The sequence below is a fragment of the Setaria viridis genome, chromosome 7 (assembly GCF_005286985.2).
Source record: "Setaria viridis chromosome 7, Setaria_viridis_v4.0, whole genome shotgun sequence".
Taxonomy (NCBI): domain Eukaryota; kingdom Viridiplantae; phylum Streptophyta; class Magnoliopsida; order Poales; family Poaceae; genus Setaria; species Setaria viridis.
The window spans coordinates 31806990-31828684 of record NC_048269.2 but is presented as its reverse complement, the minus strand read 5'-3'; the positions used below and the strand labels follow the sequence as shown (position 1 = coordinate 31828684).

Below are 21695 nucleotides of genomic sequence, written 5' to 3'. Positions count from 1 at the left end.
TGGATGAGTCAAACCTTTTCCTATTGGAAAACAAATGTTTTTGGACATATATCACCGCAATATTGAGGGTCTGTTTGGCTCCCGCTCGCTAAAGATTAGCATCTACCACATCGGATGTTTGATACTAATTAGGAGTATTAAATATAGGCTAATTATAAAACTAATTGCATAGATGAAGTCTAATTTGCGAGACGAATCTATTAAGCCTAATAGTTCATGATTTGACAAAAGTGGTGCTACAGTAACAATTTGTTAATGATGGATTAATTAGCCTTAATAGATTCGTCTCGTGAGGTAGCCTAGGAAGGTTAGTACTAATATCCAATCCGAATATTCAATGCGACACGTTAAAGGAACACCCTTGAGTCGCTCGGCTCTCTTTTCAATCAACCATGCATGTGCCACGATTATTTTGGATCTGTCCAGAGCACTCTCTCGATCCACTACTTCTCCCACAGCCATGGCCGACCAAGAATGCAAGTGCCATGCGCCACTTGCTAGCTGGTGGGCTAAAACAAACTCTCTCAATCAAGGTCTGGTCTCAGAAAACTCTTATATCCAGTCACCCAAGGGCCAGGGCAGTTATCTATTGGATTCATTGATTGGATTAAGTAAGGGATCGGAATCTTAATTTGACCAACAGCGGAGTGTTTTCTCCCTACAAACAACACTCGAATCTTTAATTCTCGTTCAGTTAGCTTTTACTATGCATATAGACATAATATATATCTAGTTGCATAGCAAAAACTATGTACCTAAAAATATCAAAACGAATAGTAATTTAGGAATAATAATTTGGGACGGAGGGAATATATTACAGTCATTGATTTAAAAAAAATTCGATCAAGGGAGAGACGCCCCCTGACTTTCGTCTTAAGATAGTAAGCCCACCGAACCCGGAAAGCAGGCAGGGATCTCATCTCACGTGCGCTACAGTCCAGGAGGTGTGGGCGCACGACCCTGCAGCGCCAGGATTCAAACAGACAGGGAGCGCGCTCTACCATCGCGCTATCAGCGCCACCCTTGAGTGATTGATTTTACAGACCTTTCAAGCACTCACGCTGTGGATGAGCAACGATAACTCTGAATATCTTCAGTGTAAACGACAATCGAATATGCTTTTATTGTGCTATAATATATAGGAACAATGCATTAGAGGTCAGCTCCCCTAGCCAATCCTCGGAGCTTTGGCGACCTTGTCGTTGGAGTCGACGAACACCCTGACCCGCCCGGTGTTGTAGTCCATGGTGACGAAGGCGTCAGCTGGGACGACCTGCACGTCGGCGTCCGGCTTGTCCTCCTTGATCTTCTTCTTCGCCTCCTCCGACGACAGGCCCACCAACTCCGGCCATGAATCCTTCGCGGCAGCGGCACCGCCGGCGGCACTTGGTCCACTGGTTGCCATCTGTCTGGAAATCTAGAAGAAAAGGAGAGAACGAACCGATTGCAAGAAACAGGACAGCTGATATCAGTTTTGTGGAGAAGCAGTGAGATACTCCAAGGATTAGTGACGAGACAGATTACTCACTGTAATTTTTCTTTTTTGAAGCGTATACTCGCAGTAATTTTGTGCTGGGGACTGGGGTAGACTGCAGATGTGTTCGGTCTTTGGCAAAGGTTTGCATCGTGGCATAGGGAATTTATAGGGGGGTGTGCCTATTGGAAAAACCCTAGTGGCAGAGACAACTGTATAGGTAACTCAGATGGTGTTTTGGAAGCATCGTTCACAACAGTGCATGGTCAACATATGGCACCCCAATGCTGCTCTCCTCGACTCTTCCTTTAATCTCAAGCAACTTGTAGCGTAGAATTAGTCGGTTAAGTGGTTAACCAACAACGATGCCTTGGCCGGCTGGCCGGCCAATTATAAATTATAAGATTTTTTTTTATGCACGTCTCATTTGTAGAACTTCTTATCCTATCACAACTTCTTATCCTATCACTCCACTGAATGATGGATGGTCGAAGAATCGAATGGGCCAAAAACAGATCGAAATGGGCCGTCGCACGTGAAGTGTCTTCCAATTTATTTTATTTCGAAGTAGCTTACACTTTGTCAACAGATGCCTCGTAACTACCAATCTCAAAGAGTTCCGCTACAATACAACCCTTTTGTGCAACTTCTTTAAAATAAGCACAAAGGCCCAGTCTCATGTTTTTCTTGCGTTCTTCATGTGTAGCATCCAAACCCTTCTTGATTTCTGTAGGATTTTAATTGAATAGGCCCTCCAATATTTTGTGTTTTTATTCCTATGTTCTGGTAATCATGCGTTTTAAAGAGGCCCCAAGTTTTTTTTTTCCAATTTGTAACAGATTGCTCGTCATGTATTGCTGTGTTCCTGCTTTGCGACCGGCAACGAAACAAAGCTGAACGACATAACATGCTTCTAGACATGCAGAGGAAACGGATTCTGCCAAAGCATCGATTTGTCATCAGAAAGGGAAGGCGGGGAAATGAACAGAAGTGCCCTTACGCAGCAAGACGAGGCTGTGGCGGCGGCACCAAGTCAAGAGAAACTGTCCTTAGGAACCACCATTTTCGCTGATTGCGCACATATCCAAAAATAGCAAATAACTCTTTCAATTTTCTTGCAAATAAACCAGGCCTCAGCACGGATGGTGGTTGAAAGCTTTTCCTTTTATCAGACTGGGCAGTCCAAACTCCAAAAGGGCCCTCAGCAGCATGTTCATGTATACGCATCAACGCATGGCAGTAACTATTCCCTAACTTATCTTAGCAAATCCAGGGCGCATTTTGGTTTCAGTTGGTCCATAATGAACCATTGCGCATGGCCAATGCCAGCAGAGGATGCCCCAAAAGGTCATTACCATTTTGACATTCCGGGTCTCCGATACTTCTTCCAACAAATGGTCAAAGAACCACATGACTGTGCAGTTGGCTGCAGAAAATGATCAATTCAGGGCAGTGAATCTGCAGACACATGGCAGCAAACTGTGACACGTCGGGGAACACTGCATGGAGCAAATCAGCATAAGACGATAAATGGTTATGTAGAGTATCAAGGCTGAGAAATCCTCGGTTTCCTTTTGCCAGACAGCTTTGTGTGCACTATCCATTGTGCTTTACATACGAACCCTTCCCGAACTTCCAATGAACACACGGACACAGGTATTAAACAATCTTCAATTCCAGGCAAAGCTTTAGTGATATACAGTAGACAGCTTGCTGGCAACATGTTCCATGGGCAGGCCTTTTTGCATGCAATTTTGTTTTGCCGTGACACCCATGAGTGCACTCATAACCACAGTTAGTGAAAAACATGGCTCTGGCCAACAACATCAGCACCCTAATGCCACATTCTGGCTTCAATCACATAGGGTTGCTATGGACTCTCTTCAACCCATAAGGGCTCTTGCATCAAGTATTTAGCTTTGCTTATATTCCTGATTATAGAAGCTCACATGGCTTTACTGATCTCAAGCTCCATTGCTCCAGGTAAGTTCATCCAGATATTGAATATAAATAACTAATCAAGATACTGAACTGATTTGAGCTGAACTTTTGAGCTTGGAAACTTGAAGGCCTGACACAAGCTAACCCGCCAATGAACAAAACTTACACTCTCACTGCAGCAGACTGTTTTCATTTTCCGTACAGAGGAATTCATGACATGACATGGGGCAAAGGCTTCCAAGTAGACCAAAGTTCCCCACCAGCTTTGATGCACTGAAAAGCATTTTCACATGCTCCAGAGGGAACTGCAGCAATATAATAATGCCTGCTTATGAACCAAGTCAACATTCATGTTCCGTCAAGTATTGCAACATTCGATGCTGGCTGCTGTGCTTTGAGGATTTTTCTCATATCTCCAACTCATAAACCATCTGGTTCTATAGGGTTCCTGTGTACATATCTTGATGTAGGGTGTCGCCCTTACAGTACACATAACCAGATCAACTAAGAATTTCACCCTGCAAGGACAAAAACAACAGAATTAGGCATTTGTGCCCAAACATATAAAAATCATATGTACATTTGCAGAATAGTAAAAGGACATACCAAAGTATAGTATGATAAAACAACATGCACCAAAGAAATTATGATGTGATTAGCATAATGCAAACACTTGTGGTTCACCACATCAAGAAACATAACAAGCAAAAGGGAATGAACATAACTTAGACATAGCTAGCTACTTGAAGGATGCGTTGATCATTGGAATATCAAAGCAATATGCAAATTTGTTAATAGGAAAGGAATTGGCATTTTGGTATTTCTTTCTCAAAATCAAATCATATGCCAGATGGGAAATCTTTGCTTCCGTGCCCCCAGTTACAAGGTTGCTACTTTCTACCAGCATATGCTCAAAACCTTTTTTTTTCCTTGAACAACGCAGGAAAACTACATGCCATTTCATTAAGAAAGGAAGTCGTACAAAATGTACAAGGAAGCGGGAGGAACTAGAAAACCCCTCCCAACACACTCCACTCACCCTAAGGGTATCTCCATGTATAGAACCGGCCCCGGTTGCATAGATACAGCCCACAATGATTTGATGTCACATGTTGTATTAGCTCCAGTGTATAGAACCAGGGTTTGAATCTATAAATGGGACCCACGCCCCTCCCTCCCTCTATTCTCTCTCCCACTCTCCCTATATTATATTATACAGGACCTGATTCTATGCATGGCCGCATGGGAGCTGGTTCCATATGGAATCAACCTCACAATGTATAGGAGCTGGTCCTATAAGAGAGAGAAACATATGGATCCAGCTTAGGACCTCCCATTGGAGAGGCTCGAAACAAAAGAGAAAGGTTGCGCCACTGCAAAACAAAACACGACTACAACCTGCTTACCACGCTAGACCACTAACAGCCTGGGGCAAGCGACTTCAGGAGGAACTCCTGAAGAACAGAAGCTCCAGCCAAATACCAAAACCTCAACGGAGTGAAACTATGATACTTGCATATTCCTCCATGGTCAATAAAGCTCATGGAAGCAAAATGTAGCGGAATAATATTTGCAAAGAAGATGGCGAATTTTCGTTATGTGATTTTGTTCTGTAACAACTTCTTTTCCCAAGGTATTACTCCAACTTTACTTAGCTCTCTCCATGATAGCTACCAGAGAAGTAGCTCCTATCACTATGCTTCTCAAAAGCTAATGGAATGGTACGAGAAACAGCTGTTGACCATGACGCTAACTGTTTCCAACTCCATTACTGGACCAACAATACTCATCTGATTTGCATGAGAAGATCCATAGAGCTATATTGTTGTCAGCTTATGGCATTGTAGCCACACTCCGTCCTATGATTTATGAATTACAAGCATTGAACTGCACCTATTGAGTATTGGTAATGGTCTCTGGGTTGTAGAACAGCAAAAGGCACCTTATAATTTAGATAACATGACCATTGAAGAGTAGACAGAAATGGCCATTTCAAAATATCCTAAATTAAGTTGAAAATTAACAAACCAAGGAAAACTACAAATGACCATTTAAACGTAGATAGAAATGCAGTACAACTTCTGCTCGGATGGAGAAATTACTTGCCTCATCATTCTGTAAGCCATCAACAGCTTGCCTCTGTCATTGAAAAGACTTTGTAATGATCTTCACTGCTTAATTAAAAGCACTCACATTCCAGAACACCAACATAACCTTCATTAGCTTTGTACATGGGATAGTCCAAACTGATAGGACTTATAGGACCAGACTTAACCAGCTTGTATTCAACTATGCAATGTGCTTGCATCATGCAGAAGAAAGCATCAAAGTTCAACTTCCATATGTTGCTGTCATAAATAGTAAGCTTCTCCCTTCTCAGAGCCTTACCAAAAGATTTAAGCACTGTAAAACTTCCATACGCCACTTATCACACAAAAGCAACAGCAGCAGATCTACCAGCTTCATTCCAAGTAATCCTTCTACTTTCTTCCACATGCAGTGAAAGTACTCCTTAATTAAGCCAAATCTTTGCTCGTGGCACCTTTTTTTCTCCTTATGGTTGATGACATTTCCTACATGAAGTTCTAAATTGGGGAAAGGGCGAATATAAGTGCTTCAGACTGAACAGCCTTGCTACCTCTACAGCTGCAAAATATCTAAATTCTACTATTCAGCGCTGTATCACATGAAAACATCATAATTCTTCCGGTACTCCATGCTGTATCAAAGACTGTTCATGCCTCCGGGAGTACAGTGACAATAAAACAAAGATCCAGTGCTAAAGGAATGGCTATGCATATGTATGGCATGATAGCTATATGCATTCTTGGGGACAAATCAAAGATTGCCCGACAAATTTTGGATCATAAACATGACTAGGTGGAGCAAGGAGTAGATATGGCCTCTTTGGGATCTGACAAATGACAGCTCGTGCAAACTTCAACTATAGTTGCATGGATCCACAGAAGCAAGCACCTCACTGTAGATGATCTCTTATAACGATGTGAAGAATGTCTCTATTGATTTTAATTTACACAAAGTGTATATGGAATCAACTCCAAGTTGAGGCTCCGATCGGCTATGTTTGTCGACTTCATCATGCTCCTTATGGCCTAAAGAAGCACCTCAAGGGCAGTTTCAGCCCTACGGTTCAGTTTTGAAAGTTATTGTCCTAATGATCTTAATCCTTCTTTGTCTATGCATAACTATTCTAAACTTCACTTTTACCAGGGCCTCTAGAGGTCTTCATTGGATTATGTCCAAACCATCTCAATGGTGTCGTACAAGCTTTCCTTCAATTGGTGCTAGCCCTAGACTATCATGTATATCGTCATTTAAGACTCAAATCTTTCTTGTATGACCACAAATCCATCGCAACTTTTGCATTTCTGCAAACTTAACTGTTGAACATGCACCTTTTAGTAGACCAACAATCTACACCATAGAACATTGCAAGTCTAATCGCCGTTCTATAGAACATGCCATTGAGAATGCAAGATGCTTGGCGCCAATCCATTGACCCCTCTTTAATTCTATGCCAGATCCTTCTTCTGCTCCCTATACTGCTCCACAATTTTTCTTATTAAGGAAATCGCTTCCATGGTCGACCTTCCAGGCATGAAACTAAATTGGTTCATGATGACACGCAAATTCTTTTCAAACGGTGCTTGACCCTCCCTCCCTCTCTCTCTTAGCTTCATGGTCTTGCTCAGCAGCTTACTGCCTTGGTAATTAATACAACTTTGAATGTCCCCCTTGTTCTTCAAGACTGATGCTAATATACTTCTCCACTCTTCTGGCATTTTTTTTGACCAAAAAATATGGTCGAACAGCTTACTTAGCTATAATATAGCTGCTCCCTTTCATCCTTTTGAGCAACTGTTTGACCTAGGATACCAGTGCAACTTTCAGAATTATTAATGGTCACGTGAAACATGAGCTGAATAAGCTCATTGTTGTCGGTGCATCTTTCATTGTGGCCTCGTGGGTGAGCAATATGTGCCTTCTGATCTTCAAGCAACCTACCTCTCCACAGAAAGCTTAGACTCAACTTCAAAACCATGTCCACCTTCTCGAAATCAGTAGAATCTCCTGATTCAACATGAATCCAAGGGCGTGGTATCTGATTATCTATACGGCTATCTTGGAGCATATGCCACATTCAGGTCAATGTGGTCCAAATCTCTTGTATGTCTAAAACTAATATTGAATGAGGTGTACAGAACTGTAGATAGCTTCTCGCTCCTGTTTTTTGCGTACAATGATAACTATTGTGCGATGTAAGTACTTTGTTCAACACATCAGGTTCAATGTTTCAGCAGTTAACAATAGTTCAGGCTTGCTAAGCCATTTGGGACATGTATGACCCACTCTACCAAATGTGTATCATATATGTCCAAGCCCTATTAAAATAGTTTTTACTCGTAGATCCATATAGCAATAGAAATATGGACATCAGGATATCAATATTGAACTAGATTTATAGTAATAATTCTGTAATTTATAGTAGTGGAAAAAATTTAATAGACTACTATAGAAATTAAAATTCTTAGAAACGTTCAAACAAGTCAAGCCTTAATTTTAAAGCAAGCAAGTATAAAGCTCAGGTACTGTAAACCATGTGACATGACAGGTTAACACCTAGAAGGTAACTCTTTCTCCCATGACTCTTGTGATCTTAACGGTACTGAAGGCGGTTCTTGTCATATGTCCCCCATGAACTAGATTCAGGAGGATGCAAAGGACCTTTCTCAGAAACCTCCTGGTAACATAATAGAAATTACAGATAAATGAGCAACTATCTTAAGTTAATGAGGGAAGAATTTAATGGTCGCATATTGCTATCTGATGGAGATCATACCGCATGGATATTATAGCTATCTTCATATGGCTTAGTGAAGGCCACCTCAGGGCTGCCCATCTGCATCCCATATGCTCCACCTTAAAGGGTACATAAAATTGATAGCATGATAATTCTACCTTATATTAAAGAAATAAAAAAATGATAAATACAAAACATCAACGATACTGACAAGATAAATACTATTTCAGGAAGCATACTTTGAACAAATCACCGTCCGTTAAAAAAAATTAATGCACTCTTAGTATGGGTGAGTGTTGCCCAAGGCCACCACCTAGCCTACATAGGCAGCGTCATCTTACCTAGGCTTCTAGCCTCCCCAAGCAGCCACCAAAGCTTGCTTAGTCATGCCTAATTGCCGATTAGGTGCTAATTGCTGCTCTGCCTCTAGACTAGCACCTTGGGACAATGATTATAGCATGCTAATACATCAATTTCGACCATTCTTATCAGCCCATCAAACAACAATAATTGTTGAGTACGTAAGCCATATAGAGGCCGATGATGGAAAGCGTCAGACTATTAGACTATCAATCATCGATTCTGAATGTCCCAAGGTTATTTCTAATTTGACATCGGCGCGAAAGAATAGCCACAAAGCTAAAATATGTTTTAGAGTGGATAATTCACAGCAAAAAGAAAAGACTATTCTTGCTTCTATACATCTGGACAAGTCCAAAGTAACACAGTGCAAGTATTGTGTCTCATTTTTTTAATTATCATATCCAGTGCGACTAGCAGACTCAACAGAACTCAACGAGCACAATAGCTGAGCAATTATTTTTCCCAAAAATATGAACTTAAAATCCTAACCCCTCAATGCATATTATTTAAAACATATACAGCATGTACCCTTCATTGGTTAACAAATATGATTCCAAAGTTTGCAAAGGTATATCTACAATAAAATTAGCAAACGCCAACCATATATGTGGTCCAGTTTGCTATCCTATAATTAGATTTCACACCTCACATCGTATTTTAAGAAAGAACAGCTAAGGAGTGATCAAAAGGAAAGACCCCTTGATAGAATTCTTATGCCCAGTGCCCACATTACCAAAAAGAAACCATCACCTTATGTGCTACTTCTGCAAACCTCAGCATAGTAATGGCAATGGTAAAAAAAATGCAGAAATATGCAAAAAAAGAATCAGTCAAATAAACAGATTACTACAATAGTACAATCTCCTGCCAATGAGAGGAGGGAATGTGTGCAAGAAAATTTGCAATACTGTGAGGTAAATTAGTCCCAATGCTGTACCTGTGCCCCATGGTCTCACTTCAAATTTAGCTAATTCAGCTCGCATCTGTTCAATCTCTTGTGCCATAGAAATCATATTCTTCTCCATTGCCTTCCTTTGTTCCACCAACTCAAAATTCCCTTTTCGCTCTAGTTCACAAGCAGTCCTGCGGAAGACAAACCAATGACCTTAAAAGCATATATATATATACTTGCAAATGACTAACTGGTGGGTACCTGATAATCAGATGGAATGCAAAGGAGACTGCAGATGTACCTCACATGAATAAGTTCCAGTTGCAGACCATCAAGCTCTTCTTTCAGCATAGGTAGCTGGTGCTTAACAGATTTTTCCCTGGTCAGATCTTCCATGAGAGATGCAGCCTCTGCAGAGAGTTCTTTCCTAGTAGCAATGAGCTTCTCAATTTCACCACGAAGCTGCATAATCTCATCACGTAAGTGCTCATTTGCTCTAAGTTCAGCTTCAAGCTTCCTCTTCTTGTCCACAAGCTTACTGATATAAGCTTCCTTCTCAGCAGTAATGTCTGAAATGATAACATTCAAGTGGCGGACCTCATCTTTTCCAGCTTGTAATTCCCTGTTTAAGTCTGCACGCTCCTCAGCCAGAGCACGGTTATCTGCCAAAAGCCTCCGGAGTTCAACTTCCTGCAACTCAAGCTCTTCCTCTAGAACAGCTGGGTGAGGGTGAGGGTGAGGATGAGGAGCTCCTCTCATGCGTGGGCCTTCATGGATGTCAGGATAGGCCCTACGGTCATCAGCACGAGTGGCAGGATAGCCCCTATGGTCATCAATCAAACGAACACCAGGGTAGCCCCTACGTTCATCAACCAGACGGTTGTCAGGATACCCCCTACGTTCATCAGCCGCACGGATGTCATGGACTTCAGGATACCCTCTGGGATGAACTAGACGAACTTCATGGTAACCCCTGCGGTCATCAATGGGACGCCGTGGCAGTCGACCTCTCTCCGACATGATGCTTGGTGCCTTGGTCCGAAAAACATCAAAAGAAAAATAGAGTTTTATGGATCCATTGTTAGTTCATGACAGGTACATGAAAGCCAGTACATTCATCAAGTGAAATAACAGCGGTGGATCTGACACTGCATAACACTGGTAACATAAAGCACATATAGGAACTAAAATAACACCCAGGTTAGCACAAGGTATGCGTTGGGCAATGGGCATAACGCATAAGTGTTCAACTCTGAGATGAATAGAAAGTCCTACAACTACAACAGTACCGGTGACTTATTAGTGACTGACTTTGCAAATTATAACAACAAAAGAACCAGCTTGCAGTCAGTGCTTTCATTTGAACGAACAGCACTACTGCAAACAGGGGGGTGGCACGGCGGAAATTTTACAAGAGCTGGAATTTTTCCATTGAATTTCTACCCCGCGGGTCATGATACCCCCACAATATTCGCCTGAGGTGGTTTCAGTACATCCGCAGCTTGGGTGCCAACCCTAGGCGCCAGGGGTGGACCCAGTGTAGGACATGGTCAGATCCGAATACAAATTGCATATGATAGGGGTTTGGGTGTTCGATTTCGCACAGCAGGAAGGCAAGGGAAGGGAAGAGAATGGGAGGGTATACCCTTGTGGTATGATCGTCGCCGGCGATTACCCCGGTGAAGAACTGACCAACGGCGGCGCCAGTCGCTCTGTCGTCGCCGCTAGGAAAAAGTAAGGCCGAGACCGAAGAGAGAGAGGAAAAGGCGACGGGGAGGGGAAATAGCCGGATATAGGGCGTCTTTGTTTCCACGTTGAACGGGCCCACGGCTCACAAGTTCGCAGTTTAGCCCACATTGAACGCAGCCAGCAGCAGAAGGCCCAGTTTAGCCCAGCGCGCGAGGAAGACCAGCTTATAGTTTTTTTTTTTCGTCTTGTTCTTTTTTCATTCATTTCTTCTTTTTTATCCCCTTTTAGAGCAACTCCAAGAGGCTGCTAATCTTACCCCAATATCTTTTTTTAGAAAAAGGAGAGAAAAAATAAACTCCAACCATCCACCTAAACCTTCCCTAATTTTTTAGCGATGCTAAAAAACAGCCTGCCACCGCGTATATTTTAGCGTTGGCGTTCCTCCCTCAATCCTGATTCTCGCACGCCCGCGGGTCCCTTCCGATGGGCTCAATACGATGACGTGGCCTGTGTTTGAAATATTAGGGGCTATTTATTAGCGATTTGCTATGGACTGATATGTTTTTGGGGGAAATGTTTTTTTTTTTGAGAACTCCTAATACATAGTTTTGGGGAAGAATTTTTTAGGATACTCTTGGAGTTGCTCTTAGACACCTTTCTTTTAATACTTCCCATGATTCACTATTTCATATAAAACCAAAACCTGAGATCTGCCATTACAAGCTGTTTAATTTGTTTCGTTTTGGTAGCGATCCGGTCTCCATCTTCATCGACAATAGCACACAGCTTCTTCTTGTCACCAAGGTTTCTTCAAACACAATATAAACTATACAAAATACAATAAGAAAAATCTCATCCAAAGATGAAGTGAACACCAGGATGATGCCTGCTAAACGCGCTCCTCATTGCAGACTTTACAGCTTCTACATTGCACCTGCTGATACTTTTTCCGAAGGAACCATGGAATTGAAATGTCAATTTTGATTTCTTTGAGGCCAGCTGGCCATGTCACTAGATGCTCGTAACTCCCATTTGCTCAAGTCATCCGATCCCTGACTTACCACCTCTAGGACGAGCATATGGAGCTTTGGCATGGTCTCTTCTTCGAAAACCGGGAGCGATTTAGAACAAGAGAACTCTAGGCTCCTGAGAGCCGGAAATTTCATGGAAACAAGAGGCAGCCGGGTGTTTGATTTCTTTATAGTATAGGTAGATTCTTGAGGAGGCATTTTGGGCTGCCTGTATTTTGTTCGCCCGTGAGCGTTGGGCGGGCAGGCGGGCGTTGTTGGATCTTATCGTTATGTTGGGCTCAGAGGCCTACGGAACAAAAAAAGTCAATTGGGCCTCAAACAAGCCTGGACCTAGTGTTTACAGGTTGAATATATTTAATGCTCGGCCCGGCATCATGAACAGGCCTAACAAGGTTAATGGCCATACAAGCTCGGTAATCCTACTTAGCTCCCGGAAGCCAGTTTCTTATACGGCTTTCGGTGCTTTAAAATACGTGCAAAAACTTCTGACCGTCTGATCTGAACCTATGTCCCCTTCCCCACCACTGCCTCCCACGTCACCCCGCGCGCCACCACCCCACGGCCCTCACCTCACACCGTGGGGCCCGCCGCCGTCCCTGCAACACGGCCGGCGCGCCGCTCCCCTTGCATGGCCTCGCTGCTTCTCCCCTCGCCACCGAGCGCCGCCTGTCCGGCATGCTAGCGCAACAACACCCCTCCCATGCGCCCGCGGCTCCACCATGGTTGAAGAAGATTGGTTTTTTTCTCCAAATGTTGACTTTCGTGTTGAAAAATGTTAAATCCATTTGGCTTGAAATAAGTATTAAAAAATGTTGAATATAGTATTGTTTAAAAAATGTTAAATTCACTATTTTGAATTGTTGAACTATTTTTTTGAAAAATATTGAATCTATTTTTATAAAATGTTGAAGTTAGATTTTTAATTCTGGGAGGAAGAAGAGGTTGATGGGCTTCTATTGGCCTAGGGGGTGTTTGGGTCTAGGGGGCTAAACTTTAGCCCTGTTACATCAGATGTTTAGATACTAATTAGAAGTATTAAACATAGTCTAATTATAAAATTAATTGCACAGATGAAGACTAATTCGTGAGACGAATCTATTAAGCCTAATTAGTCCATAATTTGACAATGTAGTGCTACGGTAACCATTTGCTAATGATGGATTAATTAGGTTTAGTAGATTCGTCTCGCGAATTAGTCCAGGGGTTCTGCAATTAGTTTTATAATTAGCTCATGTCATCCAAACATCCAATGTGACAGGACTAAATTTTAGCCCCTCGTATCTAAACAGCACCCTAATCTCTAACTATCTGGCTTGTGAAAGTTAGACAGGAGCCCCATACAAGCTTGTAGTCAAGGGTGACCTATCCTTGAGTTAATTAATAATCAAGTAAAGTGAGAAGAACTGAGGACATTTGGACCTCGGGTCATACAAGCTCAGATATGAGATATGATATGATTGCAATTTCGTTTCACACAAATGAAATACTAAAGGAGAAATTTTTAGTCAAGGTACTAACGAAATGAAATCTTGTAAGAAAAAACACAAAGGGAGCATGCATGTTATACCTGAAAATCTATTTTTTTTCCATTCAGCGATAGGAAACGGACATCCCAAGTTCCCAACGATCGCCATACCTTCCATAAGACCATGACCCTCCCACACAAGACACAACTCGGCAGCTCATTCATAGCTGCTGACACCTGACAGCACGAAACCGAAAGAGCGCAATGCCTAGTACAGCAGAACTGAAGGGGAAAAAATACAGCTAGAAATCAGCAAAAGAAAACTCAAAAAGAAAAAGAAAGAAAATGGCGCGCACGCACACGTGCAGGTAGCCCAGTGGGGCGGCGGCGGCAGCTGGATCTCGAGCTGTCTCCCTGACTCCTTGTGTTGGCGCGCCGCTGTTTCCCTTTCGTTTCCGGCTGGCCGTCAGCCCCTCCCCACCTGCCTCTGCCCCGTGGCAGCGCTAGCAGTCTAGCACTGGAGCTCCTGCAGCAGGAGACAGGTCGACACGGCTGCGTCGGCTTGGCTTGTCGCTCCTAGCAACGCCCAACAGCCTCTCCCTCGCACATGCACATGCACGTACCCATCTCTGCATATGCGTCCCGGACAGTTCCTCCTTGTAAAATATCTTCCTCCTTTCTCAGAGCTAGCGATGCGTACTTTTGTCCTATGATGAAGAAAAAGGCAGCTCTGATAGTTGACACTGATGTGCATTTCTGCAGGACACCATGCCTGCCATCTGTAGGATTGGCCAAAACCTGCAGACCGAGCAAGCAGCACCAAACAGTATTTTCCTTTCACAACAAATTAGTCCTTTCAGCTTTTCAACTTGAAGCGAACAGGTCCACTATTCGTAGCAACAAATGAGGGTTATTTTTCGTAGCTCACAATTTGACCGCACATGAGCCATCATCAACTGATAACAACCGATAAAGTTGTCGACCATTTGCAGTAGATCTACTACCACTACCGTGCTACAATTCTTTTTAACCCCCACATTATTTAACTCAGAAACCTACAATCCTAAGCCCTAGCCTGTTCCACCCAAAAAAGTTACACCATGTGATGGCTGGGCGACGGATCTTCGAACATGCACCTGTATTCCACACCTCGAGTTTTTAACCTTCTCCCCCATCCATCACCAACACGAGTATCCAAAGCATTCATTCACCCTCCTTGTCGGGCTTCGCGGTCAACGGCCGTGATTGCTCGATCTGGACAGGCCCCTGTGATCCCAGCCGTCGGAAGCCTCGATTTTTCTGCCGTTATAAATAGGAGCATCTCCGCTTATTTGACTTTTCTCTTCTCTTCTCTCCCCGTCGTCCTCTATCTCGCCATTTATCCGCTTCCCCCCCTCCTCTTGCCTCCTCGCCTCGTGCTCGGCTCGCCAATCCCTCCCGAGATTAGGAGGGACAGGGGCCCGAGATTCGGATTTAGGATTAGGATTCTCGTGCCGGAATCGGAGGCGCCACGCGCTGGAGTCGCGGCCGAATTGGTGCGTCTGTTTTTTTTTTCTTCTGGTCAATTTGTTGTTACAGCTCCTTGTACGGATTGCCGCTTGATCCGGTTCAATTCACTCAATTCCGAGTGGATTCCGTTTTTCTCAATCCATTTTTGTGCCAATTTCGTTGAAATATCTTGGTTTTCCCGCTCTCCGCCGTTGGAATTTCTCGTTTCCATTTCTCGGAAATCTTGTGCGACTATTCAATGCTTCGTCCCCCGTAGACATGGTGCATCCCTTGATGCGGATTCGCCGTCAAATTTCTGATTTTGTGGCGCTTGCGGTGATTCCTGGATGAGATCTGTGCCTGGAGCCGCAGCAATCCCGCCTGAATTTCATCTTTGCGGCGATGTAGTTGAAGTGTTACGGTTTCTCAAATCTTGGGAATTTTTTCTCATCATTTTTTCGTCGACAATTTGCCCGTGCAGCCTGGGTGACCACGCCATGATGGCGAACGGGAGGCTCCAGAAGCAGGCGTTGCTGCCGCCGCGGAGCCCGTTCCCTGCAGCGGCAGCGGCGCCGGCGCCGCACGCCGAGCTCGGCCCGATCGCGCGCCCGCGGGACGCGCACCACCGCCACGGCCACCAGCGCACGTCGTCGGAGAGCTTCCTCGCCGACGAGCAGCCGTCGTGGCTCGACGACCTGCTCGACGAGCCCGAGACGCCGGCGCGGGGGCACGGCCGGCCCGGCCACCGCAGGTCCTCCAGCGACTCGTTCGCGCTCTTCGAAGGGGGCGGCGGCGCCGCGGCGGGCATGTATGACAATGTGCTCGATGGCATGAGGGGAGGAGGAGGAGGAGGGCAGGTGGCTTCATGGGCTGGCGCGCCCGAGTTCTTCCCGGAGCCGAGCTCGTTTGGGCGGCCTCAGGGCAGGCCGTGGGAGTCCAGGCAGATGTACCGGCAGGGTGGTGGCATGCCGATTCCAGGGAGGGAGAAGAATGTTGGGCGCCATGGCCCCTCGAGCTCATTTGGTGATCAGGAGCATGGCCATGTGCCGAATGGAGTGGACAGGAAAGGCCATGGTGATGCAGCTCATGACCAGAGGATTGGAGTAGAGAGGAAGGATGGCCTGAGGCACTCGCAGTCGGAGGCGGACACCAAGCGAGCCAAACAGTGAGTTTAATTGATTTTATCATTGCAGTCAATTTGAAGAATTATGTTCAGTTTGTAGAATTTTTGTTCATGAAACATCAATAGTGGTGTGCTTCTCTCTACTTACTGCAAACACCATAGTGAGCCTGCATTTTAATTTGCAATGTTCTTTGAGCCCGAAAGGTAGGCACATAGTTATACTGTATGTTACATATTAGTTTGATTTCTCTTATGAGGAGTTGCTGTTTTAACTGGTGTAAATGCTATCGAATAGGACAAATGTGTTTGTGTGGGAGTCTTGTTTATATATTTAGATATACATTTTATTTGTGTCTTTGCTGTGGCAGTTCCACATGACTACAAACTTGAGGTGGGCTAAACAGAGAAAAATTTTCCTAAAGCGGTAGCAACTATATAATCTCAAACAAAATGATTGTTTTTTACATTAGAGGGATCTTATCAAAACAGAATCCATGGAAAGCTCTCTCTAGCACCCTAAGATATTGAAGACCTAATCAGATCGAACTACGCATGTGGATGGCATACGTCTGTCAGTGTTTGCCTTCCTTAAATTTAGGAAATCCTTGAATGCAATATAGGGGTGCACGTTATATTGTACATCAGACTTCCCTTTGTTGTCAAAATATGCAAACTTGAATTTGTACTTCCATCAAAAGGGTTAATAAGATGCAGGCCCCATGTGGAGTGTTCATGTTGATAGATGCTGATAGACCTTGAATGAGCTGTACCTATTTAACTTCTTCATTTTTCATGTCAATTGCAGACAATATGCTCAGAGATCTCGTGTCCGGAAGCTCCAATATATTGCAGAGCTCGAGAGAAGAGTTCAGTCCTTACAGGTAACCTTTTTTTTTTTTTGAAGCGGACCATATTGATATCTTGCTGAAGTTAGGATGACCTTAAATCACCGAAAATTCTTTACTTTTTATACTTGCAGACAGAGGGGATCGATGTTACTGCTGAAATGGATTTTCTCGGTCAGCAAAATATCATGTTAGACCTGGAAAATAAAGCCTTGAAGCAACGGCTTGAGAGTCTATCTCAGGAGCATCTTATTAAACGCTGTAAGTATTCCTCTTTTTTCCCCATATGCCAGTACCGTACCTTGGGGTTTCTTTGTGACTTGTCTTCTTGGTTTTAACTTTGGTATGGTTGTTTTCATAGGGTAGCAATCAGGTTTAATATCTCTATGAGTTTGGTGAATAGTATCAAAGTAATTTTTTGATGGGATGTTATTTGTTAATACTGTAATCGATTTCAAGTATTTTTTTATCTACATGTAGAGATGAACTCGTAAATCATGTTTTTGTAGTAAACTAAGTGCTGACAATTATGCCTATAGTTGGCTAGTTCAAATAATGTTATAGTTCAAGTTAAGAAATGGAGAGGGATTCATATTTTATCGTTTTCATACTCATGTTGTAGGATGTCGATCTTTTTTAATTTCTTAAAATTATGATAAAATACACAGGGGTCTATTCAAACTATACAGGTGTTAACTGCAACAGATTTTTATACCAAATTAAATTGTCCTTTATGGCATATGAAAAAAGTCAATATCTTGCACCATTGCTCTGCAAAACTCTTAACAGACGGTGACTGATAACTAAACATTTTGTCTTCATAAAAACAGTATTGTATTACCACCTTGATGCGAATAATGAGATTATATAACAACTGCCTCTAAATTATACAGTATAGCTACATGGATGAACTTCACCAAGCATTAAAAACTTCTTCTATTGGAAACAGTTAACTAATAAGATATGTATTTCTTCTCCAATGTTGCAGATCAACAGGAGATGTTTGAGAGGGAAATTGGTCGTCTTAGACAATTGTTCCAGCAACAGCAGCAGCAGCAGCAGCATGTACCACAGCAGCAGGCTCCAACCCACAGCCGCAGTAACAGCAGAGACCTTGATTCGCAATTTGCAAACCTGTCTCTGAAACACGGCGATCCCAACTCCACGCGCGATGCTGTCTCTGGCCTTCGCATTTAAGATCTATTTTTTTTTCCAGCTTTTGGTTCTCTGAGCTTCACAACTTGCTGCCCTTGTTACACCACTCTGTGGCTGTTGCATCAAAAGCGGAGCGGCAGCAGTGAACCTGGAATCACATGCCATGGTGAATAAAGCTGGAAAGGTTAATAACTGTGGATCCAATCTTTAGTTCTTTGGAGTGCGCACCTGACGGTCATCCTTAGCTCCTGTCCATTGTTGATGCTCGACCAGTCGGAGGTGTTTAGGGTCTATATGCAGATTGATGCCTTTCACGGATCCTTGTATCAGTTTGAAGTTAGAACACTAAGGTTCTAATTCATTCCTTTTTTAGTTGATTCTCTTCTTGAGTTTAGGCACCATGTGGTGCTTGTATTAGTTAGTTTGGCACAAGAATGGAATGTGAGCTGGTCCTCTTTTGGTTGATGCCACATCCTGGAGAACTGTTGTGCCAGCATGTTCAATAAGCTAGTGAGGTTGAAGCGTTGTAGTTCAGTTTCATTTCATTCGTGATGTGCAGAACAAGATATTGGATATTCAGGTTCTCGCATTTATTTGAGTGGTGTATGTGTTCTCGCATCTTGATGAGAGTACAGGAATCCCTTCAAGTTAATTTAACTCGCAAGTTTCTGGTGTACCGTACATGTGGTTTCAACAATTCGATGCAAGTTCCTTGAGATTGACTGCGTTTATGTTCGATCATCATCTAATGTTGGGGTTAATAATGCTTTGTGCTCATCTAACTGTTCACAATTGATAGATTTTTCATGGCTTTATGTCTGTTCTTTCTGCTTCGACCATTTGCAATGGTGTACATGGTAAAAATCAAGATGAAGATGCCTCTGTGAAAGAACATAGTATTTTCTACACATTTGTTGCCGGATGTGATTCTGATATGGCACAAATATAATGCATAAACTTCCAATTAGCAAGTTTCAAAAAAACTTCCAATTAGCTATATTCAGAACAGCACAAATAAGAAAGTATGTTGATTACTTGATTGCATTGGATTTTTTTCTCTCCAAACAATATCAAGTGCCATAAAACCATTGACCAAGAAACCCGAAGTGACACTGACAAGTACCCTGATGCCAATGACATCTCACACTTTGGGTTTAAGGACTACACCCCATACAACTAGACTAGTTTATAACTTAGCACAGCAAACATCTGTGCATTTCTGCCATCCGGCTAACGATCATCCAGAACCTTCTATTTTTTGTTCAAATCGATGTCCATGACTTCTGGTTTGTTCCCCCGAAAATCAGCCACTGAAGTGTCAAATGTCCCCCTTATATACTGGCACATCACCATTAGGTCCTGCAGCGCATCTTTCAGAACATCGTTGGCTGGATCTCCTGCCAACATATCCACTAACATAGTCAGGAGAGGATCAATAATTTTAGCTGAGGGCAACGATTCATAATTACTATATTTATATTGTATCATAGACAGCAGCAATCGAATAACATCTTGACATTTCAATTAATATGTCAGTTATTACTACCACAAAAATGTGTATATTTTCCACATAACAGAATTTCCATATATTTTGACATTAATGAAGCAAAAAGCACATCATTTCAAATTCTTAAACCTTCATGCAAGAAATGTTAAAAAGCAAGTATGTTGCTTACTTGATTGCATACGATTTTTTTCTCTCCAAACAATATCAAGTGCATTGGATTAATTATTAAATGAAAGGGGAATTTGGGATCATGTGCCACTGTGTAGTACCTGTAGTCTGAAGCCTTATGTTAACTTTGTTTTCAGCAGGATGAGGGATGCTGTATCCACAAAATGCCACCCTTGGGCTGTAACATTGCAGGAAAAAAATTAGAACCAGAAGTGTTCCTATAATGTTATGCACTGCATTTACAGAATGCACACACTTGAGAAGCTTGGTCCAAAAGCATATGAGATGATAGAAAAATACAGTTGATTGCACCAATGGCAAATATAAACTCACCATCTGAACCAGCCCAATACACATGATCTACACATCATTATTCTATGCAGGCACCCCTAAAAATCTTAATTGTTGGATAAATACAGCCAAACAATTCTTAGGAGCTCCAGATATTGTCTCCAAATCAACAGTGAAACTGAATTGTTGCATTCTAATGCTTAGACATTATCAGCTAACATCTTACACCAGCAGAACACGCTTAATGATTATGAAAAAAAATACAGATTTCCACAATCAATATGATATTCTCCTTTCTGGTAGTCATCTCAAAACAACATCATTCCGTGCTAAAGATGACAGTGATGTCTTCTGCCGACCAGTTAACACAAGATGGCAATATTTATTGAAAATATGTAGAGAAGATGGCATATTGGGATCAACAAAATGCGATCTTCTCTACACATTTTCTATAAATTAAATAAAGGCACTTTAACAAATTCAAGGCTGCTATCCGCACAAGGCCACACAAGTGGGCTGCTATCCGCACAATAACTGAAGGCGCTTTAACAATTGAAGAACTAATGCCAAATGGACATTTCAATTTGACTCCAGGCTTGTAATGCGTGTTCGAGTTTTAGTTGTAGTTGGTTCCAATCCACGTTCAGCCGACATAAATAAAGAACTGTAAAGAAAACATGCAAGTTCTCCTGCTGCACTAACAGAAAAATGAGGGGTCTGAATATTTTTCTTTTTCTCACTGCATGTCATTAGTTGCAACCATTATCCACACCCCAATTGCTCTAGTTTAGAAACTTATGAACCAGATTGCACTGCATGGAATTCAAAACTCCACTGCATCACTGTCCCCAATTCATCATCATAAGACCAAATCAACATGAGTTTCCACTGCGTCTTCTAATAACTGAGTCCAGACTGTGTGGAAGTGCACTATAAAGCTATCTAGCTAGTGGACAAGCGCCAACTTCGCACATATACCGTCAAACGTTACAAAATTAAAAGACTACTGATTGGAACAAGAAAGGAGAAACTGTAACTCACTCCTGGTTGAGAACAAATCTGACAGAGTTGGCGAGGGTGTGGTCCTCCTCCATGATGGAGAACGACGAAGCGCTCGAATCCTGCAGTGACCCGTGCTCCATCGCTCCCTGCTTTCAAGAACGAATGCCCTTATTCAACAAATCCTCCACCACGAAACCAGCGGGGTAAGGGGCAACAACAGAGTTCGAATAAATCGGGCTCCAAAAACAACGGCGAGAGGAGGCCTTTTCACGGCTCTACCTGGTGCGGAAGCACAGAGGGGGCGAGGGGGCGAGGCGAAGACGCTGCCGGTGCGGGCGGAGCCGAGGCGAGTTCGGCGGCGGGAGGTGGCGTCGCTGTAGGGTGTCCCCGAAAGAGGAGGGGAGCAAGCCTCCGTATTAATGCGAAGAAAAAAGACGCA

The 21695-nt window shown here is 43.0% G+C and overlaps 3 protein-coding genes across 4 annotated transcripts; 1 reads left to right on the top strand and 2 right to left on the bottom strand.

Annotated features, from left to right (window-relative positions):
- Positions 1–1996: 1996 nt before the first annotated feature.
- LOC117862877 (protein FLX-like 3) lies at positions 1997–11257 on the bottom strand. Of its 2 annotated transcripts, XM_034746425.2 has the most exons (6): positions 11138–11257; positions 9794–10524; positions 9538–9683; positions 8277–8356; positions 8057–8177; positions 1997–3933 (listed from the first exon to the last, which is right to left on the bottom strand). In XM_034746425.2, the coding sequence occupies exons 2-5, from the start codon at positions 10510–10512 to the stop codon at positions 8094–8096; spliced, it is 1029 nt and encodes a 342-aa protein (XP_034602316.1). In that variant the 5' UTR covers positions 10513–10524; positions 11138–11257; the 3' UTR covers positions 1997–3933; positions 8057–8093. The 2 variants fall into 2 exon arrangements, with proteins under 2 accessions (XP_034602316.1, XP_034602314.1); XM_034746423.2 differs by lacking the exon at positions 1997–3933 and having other exon boundaries at positions 7877–8177.
- Positions 11258–14996: 3739 nt separating this feature from the next.
- Positions 14997–18906, top strand: LOC117864205 (uncharacterized protein At4g06598). The gene is made up of 5 exons (XM_034748228.2): positions 14997–15212; positions 15647–16330; positions 17094–17169; positions 17268–17394; positions 18122–18906. Exons 2-5 carry the CDS (start codon positions 15663–15665, stop codon positions 18328–18330), a joined length of 1080 nt encoding a protein of 359 aa, XP_034604119.1. The 5' UTR covers positions 14997–15212; positions 15647–15662; the 3' UTR covers positions 18331–18906.
- Positions 18907–19303: 397 nt separating this feature from the next.
- Positions 19304–21695, bottom strand: LOC117864207 (DNA-directed RNA polymerases I and III subunit RPAC2). The gene is made up of 4 exons (XM_034748230.2): positions 21536–21695; positions 21296–21402; positions 20065–20141; positions 19304–19685 (listed from the first exon to the last, which is right to left on the bottom strand). Exons 2-4 carry the CDS (start codon positions 21394–21396, stop codon positions 19540–19542), a joined length of 324 nt encoding a protein of 107 aa, XP_034604121.1. The 5' UTR covers positions 21397–21402; positions 21536–21695; the 3' UTR covers positions 19304–19539.